The sequence below is a fragment of the Sturnira hondurensis genome, unplaced genomic scaffold, assembly GCF_014824575.4.
Source record: "Sturnira hondurensis isolate 20B ecotype Veracruz unplaced genomic scaffold, ASM1482457v3 Scaffold0001304, whole genome shotgun sequence".
Lineage (NCBI taxonomy): Eukaryota > Metazoa > Chordata > Mammalia > Chiroptera > Phyllostomidae > Sturnira > Sturnira hondurensis.
Genome location: NW_028073935.1, coordinates 6,502,257 through 6,511,367, shown reverse-complemented (window position 1 = coordinate 6,511,367; position 9,111 = coordinate 6,502,257). Strand labels below are relative to the sequence as shown.

Sequence of the window (9,111 nt, the reverse complement as noted above, 5' to 3'; positions counted from 1 at the left end):
ATGTCTATATTGTCCTTTTGAAGGAAAATATGCATGCCTGTGGTTTAACATGTCATGCCTACAATGAGAGGATCTAAGTGGCAACTCATACGTGGAGGAGCTAAAGCATACCATACTGTACACCAGGGAACTGAATTTGTGATTTGTGTTCCACTTGGCTGGTTTCTACCCCATGTAAGTCTGAGGAAGAAATTAATCTCTTCTAGCTACTGCTTCCTCATCTGTAAAATGAGGCTAATGATTTCTATCTCTAAAGTCATCCTGAAGATTAATGAGATAATATATTTTAAAATATCCTGTAAATGCAAAGTTTTATTTAAATGTTAATTACATATAAATATTAAAGAAAGTTGCCCTGGCTGGTGTAGCTCAGTGGATTGAGCACGGGCCTGTGAACTAGACAATCACGGTTCGATTCCCAGTAAGGGCACATTCCTGGGTTGCAGGTCAGTTCCTGGCAAGGGCCAGTTCCCAGCAGGGGATGCACAGGAAGCAACCATACATTGATGTCTCTCTTCCTCTCTCCTTCCCTTCCCCTCTAAAGATAAATGAATAAAATATTTTAAAAAAATAAAGAAAGTTATAAAGAGACAAATATTTTTACTATGAAGAAGCTAAATATATCTGTAGAGAATATGCACACTACACGAAAGTAAATTCTGTGTTGTAGGAGACCATTCAGCATGGTGTGGGCCCAGCCCCCAGTGGCAAACACTTAGTGCAAAGTAACTTCCTAAAAACCATGCTAAAGCTTCCAAGGACCAGTGTAACCAGTTCAACCACTCTTGCCTTTTCATTCGCAAATATCCCTCTTCTGTGGTGTGATTACCAGCATTCTCTCCTTTGTTTTCTGTGTAAGGTAACCACCTAACTGGAACCTGTGCATAGTTAATGAGGACCTTCATGTAATGTGCCCAGTAAGACAATAAAAGCTCCTTAGAGCAAGGGTTGAGGCTTTGCTCCCCTTGAGAGAGAAGCTGCTTGCCCCTTTTTTTCTATAGGATTTGGTAGTCTATGTGAATTTCTTTCGTTTCAGCTACAATACAGTGGACCCCATGAGCAAGGAGGGTTGGGGTACACAACACTGTGTTATTCAGGAATACAATTTTTTTAAAAAAAATTTTATGTATTTATTTTTAGAGAGAAAGGAAGGGGGGAACAAAGGAAAGAGAAACATCAATGTGTGGTTGCTTCTAGCTCACCCTGTACTGGGGACCAGGTCTGCAACCCAGGCATGTGCCTTGACTGGGAATCGAACTGGTGACACTTTGGTTCACAGACCTGTGCTCAATCAGCAGATGCTATTTTTAATCTACAGCTGCACTTTAAATTTTAGTTTCAGTTTATCAAGAGGATGGAAAAGTGGGTTCTTTCTGATATGTTTTACATTTTGGGTTAGATATAGCCAATGAAATTACAGACCTTCTAGTAAAGAAAATACATTTTCCTCTATGAAATCATAAAAATAAAATACAAATTGCATGATTAGTGTTGGGAACAAGAAAAATGGTCTCAGCCCCAAGAAGCCTGAAACCCTAGCAGACACCCTGTAAGTTGATTGCCATCTGTGTAGTTTCAAAATTTCCCTTTCAGTTGAGTCAGACCCCACCCTGTTCCCAAGTGTGGGCTCTGTAAGCCAATAGCTAACCGCTACATCTGCTTCTGTGCAAACGCTTGCTTGATGGCCTATATATAAGGACTTAGCTGTAAGCGCTAGGCGAGAATCCCGGACGAGCCCCCTATGGGCACCATGTCTCCGGAGACTTTGAGGGATTGCCCCTGTGCAGGTTAAACTTGGCCAATAAAGTAACATCTTTGAATCCCTGAAAGTCTCCGACATTTGTTCTTGCGGTTGGTGGATGTAACAATTAGTACTTTAAGTTAACTCCGAGTGCTACATTTAATCACACTTTATGATTATATGAGTTATAATTTATTGTTTCTTTGCATTCAAAATTTTTCCTCACTGAAAGCTGATGCGTGCACTGACAAGCAGTGCCCATGACATCATGGATGAGACATGAGACAAATTCACATGGTCCACTGAGTCCTGTGGAGGAAAAGGGCCAGCAAGGCTACTCCCTCAAGGCGGAGAGAGCCTCAGAACTGGCCTTGACACCCTCTCAAGGGGAGAGCAGCTTGGAGCGGCCAGGCAATTCTCTCACAGGGGAGAGAGAGCGCACTGACCCTTGTCTAGTCAGTCTTTTATTGGTTTTATTGCACAGGAGTTTAGGTATAGCTTATTAATCATTGTCAAGCAGTAAACAGTAGATAGTATATAAAGAACTGTTAGGGCTTCTTCTAAATCAGGGTCTGTCAGCTAAAAGGCTACAGAACTTTGGGAACATAAACTCTTTTTCTGCTTGGGCCCTTATCATCTAACTAAAAGCATTCTTAAACAAAACAGGTCTCACAGGATTTCACATATTCCTTCTCAGGCCTAATTACCCAGGGAGCTCGCCATTCCCAGCACAAGGCTTTCACAGCCTTCTCCATCATAGGTTTTTAGGTTTAAGAGGATTAGACACAATAAGTGCTTCTCCCAAAGGACAAGGGGAACTTGGGGTTCATCAAAGCCAGGGTGTGAGGGTCGATTACTCCCTCTTTGTCACAGTCCCCCTAGTCCTTCCATGATGGCCTCCCAAGTGATTGTATCTGGCCTAGGCTGCCCTCTGAGGGGTCCTCACCTGTCTCTGACCATCCAAGCATACTTCGGGATCAGGGAAATGAAGCAGGGTCAGCATCTGCTAGCAGAGACAAGCCTTGTCTCCTTTGTCTCACATTCCGGAGGTCGCTCACAGCCTTAGACATGGGAGGCGGTTTACAATTCCTGAAACCAAGCAGGGTGGTCCCTAACAGAAAGCCATACATTTTCAAACTTCTATGTATTATTTCTGCAGAGAAATGATGATTAGTTTACTTGTACTTAAAACAAACCCAGCCCATTTATATAAGAGAGATAACATATCAAGCCATCTAACCTTCAACATGCCACAGTGTCAGACATAAGAGAGAATTAAAAACAGGATGGACAAAATATAATTGAATAAATAGAGGGCAGTTATGTGGACAGGTTCTTTTTTACATTAATGGCTAACTCATTTCTATAATGTAACAGATGATTGTTTTTTTTCTTTCAGGGTTGAAATGTAAGAATTTGTTTCATATTAAAATAGAATAATTTTAAAGATCTTAGGAGTCTGGAATGCTACATTTGCTTCCCAGATCATAAAACCAACACAAATAGTTTATGTCAGTTTGGAAAGACAGTAACCCACTGATCACCAGCAAGGTCCACAGCTAATCCATATTTAATGGAGCACACATATTTAATAAAATAGGAACAGTATTCCATTTCAGAATGAAATGAAATGCTTGTTGTTCTGTAATTAAAGGGAGGGGTAGTGATGTGCACCACAGCCTTTGGCTTTTCACAGTTTGGCTTCCCGATAGGGACTCTCACCCCAGGGAAAGGCCTGTCGTTGTTCTCTTTCGCCACAATTTCCCATTTCCCTTTTCCTCAAGGGAAAGAACTGTGTTCATTTTTGTCAGAATCTTTCTTTACACACACCTGTTAGCCGATATATAAAGTCATTTCAGAAATGTTTGACTCACTACCCCAAGGAGAGCACGAGAGGCCTTTCTTTCCAGGAGACAATTTTGTATCTTTCTGTAGAAAGTTTTGGCTCACATCTGAGATAGAACTGGGTAAGGGTTTTCCAGTGCCTGGAGGCAGCCTTATTATTTAATGTGGTGAGTGCATAGAAACTATTTAAGTTTTGATTCTTAACAACATTCCTGGCTAAGTGCCAACTTCACACCTTTTAAAATGTTATTCCACAGTCTATAAGCAGGAAGAAATTTTCAGAAGTGACTTTATTAGATTATTTCAGTAAAAATTGAGGGAAGGAAGAGCAGAAGAAAATGTAAGTATTTGTGAATACCTTCATTGACGTAGAGACAGAAGACATAAAATTCATCCGTAACCACCTCCTAGATAATGAATGTATTGACTGAATTATCCATAGAAATTTATTCTCAAGATGAAGACACATTAAAACAGCATCTTAATTTGCTTCATCATTAGATTTAGCATTTGGACCTGAGTTAAAGTACAGAACACTAATCTAATCAGTTATTGAATTTTCTGTGTAATTTCCAGCTTAGCTTCTTTGAAACCTTTTCCTCTACCTCCCTCTAGTGAGTCAAGGCAACAAAACAGAAGAAACAAGTAACTCATTTCATTGAAAGTTTACATTGGACACAAAAAATAAAAACAACTTTCCTCAGGACCTTTAATGCAAAGGTCAAAGAATTTACTATTTAAGTCTATATTATTTTCAATTTGGGGATTAATTCTATTTTTGTAGAGATTGTTTTAGAGCAGCAATAACTAAACCTAAAAAGTAATGGGATCTAGTAAGTCAATACTGGAAGAGCTTTTCTGAGTAGGGCTGGCCTTGTCAGAGCAGGTACTTTACACACAGGTAACATGCGTTTCAAGTACCCAGGCAGAAGAGTCAGTGCAAAATTAACTAATCATGGTTTCTACTTTCTACTAAGCTTCTCAGAACCTAAGAGATCCTGTCAGAACAAACTCACAGGAGGAGAGAAAGCTGACTATATGCCAATTAAATTCACCGGTGTTTAGTAAGTGAGTATCTATGCTTCAAGTTAAAGGAAATTACAATGGAAGAGGAAAGCACTTGAGTTATACCTTGGTTACTTAGACGAGTGAAAGAGGGTCAGTGAAAACTTACTTCCACTTTAACCGAATTAGGAAGACTTCTTTCGATGTTTTTTTTTTTATAAGTTCTCACAGGCACCTCAAAAGTGTGGGTCTGTAAGCTTAGAATCATAGGGGATCAGAATGGCATCTTGGAGATAAAGGTGGATGCATGCAGCAAATGAGGTGGAAAAGGTTGTCAGGATGGGATGTCAGTACATGCTGTTTCAGTATTATTTAATTACTGGTTATCATATCAGATCATTTACATTAGCTTTGCACTTGGATTTTGATGATCCTACAATTATTCAAAGGCAAGTTTCATGCTATGTGTCCTACCATACTGTCACTGGCAAAGCCATAATTGTAATTTGTAACACACCCTTGCTTTTGTTTATGCACCATTTATCTATCATGCATATTGTACTAGAAACTCCTAATCCTTCAAAAACAAATAAGAAATGGCTTTTACTTAATCAAGAAATTCAGTCTAGTAAATAAGTCACACATATAGGTCAGCAACAGCAGTATTGTGCAGTGAGATCAATGATAAAAACAAACAGTGGCTGTGAAGACACACAGAAAAGAAAATTCAGACTGAGAGGGGAACCATGGGGAGAAAGACAGGAGTTCCCCCTGGAGGAGGGACACATGAGCTAATGATCTGCTATAATATGCCCAGAAAATACCCACAGATATGGGTATGAATTGTAGAAACTATCTTCTATAAACCTCCAAGAATTACAATAGTTAAGATTTAAATAATTCTGAATCTTCACAGAGCCTTAAAGTTAATTATCTTCCTTTTGTGTCTAGACGTCTTCATTGAGAAAAATCCCACTGAGTGCTTACTCTATGCCAGCAACTCTCAGGTTCTTTGGAAGATAGCAGTGCAACAAGATAGACAAGGCTCTTTCCCATCTGGGCCCTGGCAGCTGGGGAGGCAGGAAGTAAATGAGGGAAACATAAATTAACAAGGTAATTTGAATTTGCAATGAACCCTAAGAGATGAGTAAATAAGGGCATATATTAAAGGATACAGATGGGGGCAAGTTTTGGGAGCATGATGGATCTGGGCAAAGACGGCTCTCTGAAGCACTTATCGGAGTGATGAGACCAGAATATAAAGAAAGCAAAGCCAAATACAGAGTTGGGGCAGACTGGGAATGTCGCCAGCAGGAGGAGTGGCTAGGGAAAGTGATTAGTAGTTAGTCACATCTGAGGAAGACAGGGAAAGTCAGTGTGGCTGAATTGTGGGGAGTGAGATGAAGTGGATTTTAGCAAACTGGACAAGTAGAGACCAAATAGGAGTAAAGAGCTTGGGTTTTACTTTCAGTTTGTGCAAGGAACTAAAGGAAATTAAGCAGGAAAAGCCAATATCTGATTTGTTTTTGAAGACAACCACCCTGGCTGCTGCTAAAGTAGAGAATGAATTAGGAAATTGAGAGTAGGGGGAAACTGAAATCAGAGACCAGGTAAGAGGCATCTTCAGTAACTCCAGTGAAAGATGGCAGTGGCTTGGAAGAGAGAGATGGTATGGAACTAGAGATGAATGATTGAATGTGAGATTCATTATGGCCATAGGAGCAAACAAGGTTTGCTGACAAATTGGATGTGGATACAGAAAGAGAATAAATTATGATTCCTAAGCGTGTTGGTAATCCCCTGGATGGGTGGTGATGCCATTTACTTACAGGGGGGATTTGATTTTTTTGGAAAATGAGTTCCAAAAGGATGAGTACAAAGTCAAAATTGAACAAGAAGGGGGTGGGCAACTTCTTGATGTATCAACTTTCTAAGGCCAGGGAACATCTTTGCCTAGAATGAGGGAAAGCAAAAAATCTATGTGATTAGCCCACATAAGTGGTGTTTATTCTCAGAGGATGTGAAGGGTTACAAGCAAGGATGGGATGGACCTCTTTCTGTTTCCTCCGAGTGTGAGCTTGGGGTGTTCTATGTAGTTTATTAAGGGAATAGGTATCGCTATCTGCTCCAAACTGTCACTGAGCAAAGAGAGAATAGCCATTTAAAATAAAAGTTTTCAGTGATATAGACGTAGTTTTTCATCTTAATTTTTAAAAAGCAAAGTGAAGAATATAGGTTTTCAACATTTTAAAACCTACAGGTCTCCTAGGTCCTCTAACTCACTTTCACAAATAATAAACTGTGGACCTAGAGAGGCAAAGTGATTTGTTAAAATCACAATGCTTTGTTTGCTATCTCTGTTACTAAGAAAGCCTGTGACCTGATCCGATGCTTAAGGCTTTGGGCAAGTTCTTTACACTGCTGAGAATCTCAAAGCAATTTTGATTAATGGGCAAGACGTTGCTGACCTACAAAGCCAAATTTCAGTAACTTAAAACAAGTAAAGCCTTCTATTCCCACTAACACCTGAATATATCAACCCATGGTATCTGCTTGCTCGCATTAAAGCTAAGCTACAGACATTGAGCTGTGTGTGGCTTCAAGGGTGTCTTTAGTCAGCAACATGGCAGAAGACATCAAGACCAAAATCAAGAACTGCAAGACTCCCCTTTTTGACAGCCACTTCCCCAACCGGAACCAGACCAGGAACTGTGGACAGAACTACCTGGACTTCTACCGCTGTGAGAACACAATGACTCCTAAAGATGGTGATTTCTTTGTATGGAAATGGTACCAGTGTGTGTACACATCCCTTTGCCCTATATCTTGTTTGTTGGCCTGGAATGACCACCAGGCAGAAGGCACATTTCCTGGGAAGGTCAAAATGGGCCGAACCCTCCTTGTCCTCTGTCTTCCGTCCTTCTCCCAAGGAAGTGAAGGAGGACCTGGGTCCATCCCGCCCTAGGACCCTGAATCATGGCTTGGCTAATAATAAATACTTGCCAGAAAAGTGAAAAAAGAAAAGCTGAATTAACCACAAAAAAGCTAAGTAGCTATGTTTATAATTAATGTAATAAAGTGATAAAATTTTAAACTATCTTGACACAATTTAGTAGAATCACCCTGGATTCTTTTTAATCCTCACATGAAAATATGTTTATTGATTTGAGATAGAGGGGGAGAAAGAGAAATATCTATGTGAGATAGAGAAACTGATCAGTTCCCTGTGGTATGAACCCCCAACAAGGAATTGAACCCACAACTCAGGTATGTGTCCTGACCAAGGATGCAATCTGCAACCTTTCTGTGTATGGATGATGCTCCAACCAACTGAGCAACCCAGCAAGGCACAAACTTGGATTTAGTAAACAGAAACAAATAAACTTTATTTTTGGATATCAATAAGATGGTGATTATGAGGCCCTTGAATTTTCCTCCTCTTCCAAATGTACCAAATATATAGCTGCATGCAGAGAGAAATCCAAAAACTAGTTGAATAACTCCTACACATCATGTGACTGAGGAAATAATCCACATCAAAATGGGTAGGAAAGACTGAAACATATTCTTGCCATAAACCCGCTCCCAGTCCAGTGCCTTACAACAGGGGAGGGATCCTCTTACTTCCAGCAATATTCACAATAGCTAAGGTAAGTAAACAATGTAAAGTGCCCATTGATAGATGAATAAAGAAATTTTAATAAATATATAAAATAGAATAATATTTAGGTTTAAAAATGAAGGACACTCAGCCATTTGTTACAACAGGAATAAACCTGGAGAGCATTATGCCAAAGGAAATAACCCAGGCAGAGAAAAACAAAGATAAATATTGAATGGTATCACTTATATTCAGGGATCTTTAAAAAAAGTTGAATTTATAAAAACAGAGAGTAAAATGGTAGTTACCAGAGTCTTGAGGGTGAGGAAGTAGGGAGAAGGTAGTAAAGGATACAAACTTTGAGTAATGATATTAATAAGATCTGAGGCTTATGCATTAGGTATAATGTGGTCGGCTATACTCTATTAAGTAACTGAAATTTGCTTATGAAATAGAACTTAAATGTTCTCACATGCAAATTAATAGATAAGTATGTGACAGATAGATGTATTCATAAACACAATGGTACAAAATTTTTACAATGTACATATATATATATATTTATATATAATTTTATACAGTTTAAATATCTTACAGTTGTATCTGTTAATTATACTCAATAAAGCTGGAAAAAAAACAAAAACAAAAACAAAAACAAAGCCCAGCTATCAACCTCACTGAATTTAACAGCTATTCTCTCAAACCAGTTCTCAGTTTTCTACCATGAAAACCTAAAGTATAGGCTCTTATGTCTCTGAGTCCTGAACCTATAATGCTTTAAGAAGACTGGGTGCAGGGAAGGTAGATGTGAAGTGTGGAGACCCCCAAAATGTCATTTTATCTTTTCAGAATTCTTTTTTTCATTTATGTTAGTTCACCAGCAGAGAGCGCCCAATACCTTTTTCTTTTCTCTCCCCAC

At 39.2% G+C, this 9,111-nt stretch overlaps 1 protein-coding gene across 1 annotated transcript; it reads left to right on the top strand.

Annotated features, from left to right (window-relative positions):
* The first annotated feature begins 7,214 nt into the window (after nucleotides 1-7,214).
* On the top strand, nucleotides 7,215-7,556 carry LOC119004195 (cytochrome c oxidase subunit 6B1-like). The gene has a single exon (XM_037070942.1). It carries the CDS (start codon nucleotides 7,215-7,217, stop codon nucleotides 7,554-7,556), a length of 342 nt encoding a protein of 113 aa, XP_036926837.1.
* The last annotated feature ends 1,555 nt before the right edge of the window (nucleotides 7,557-9,111 follow it).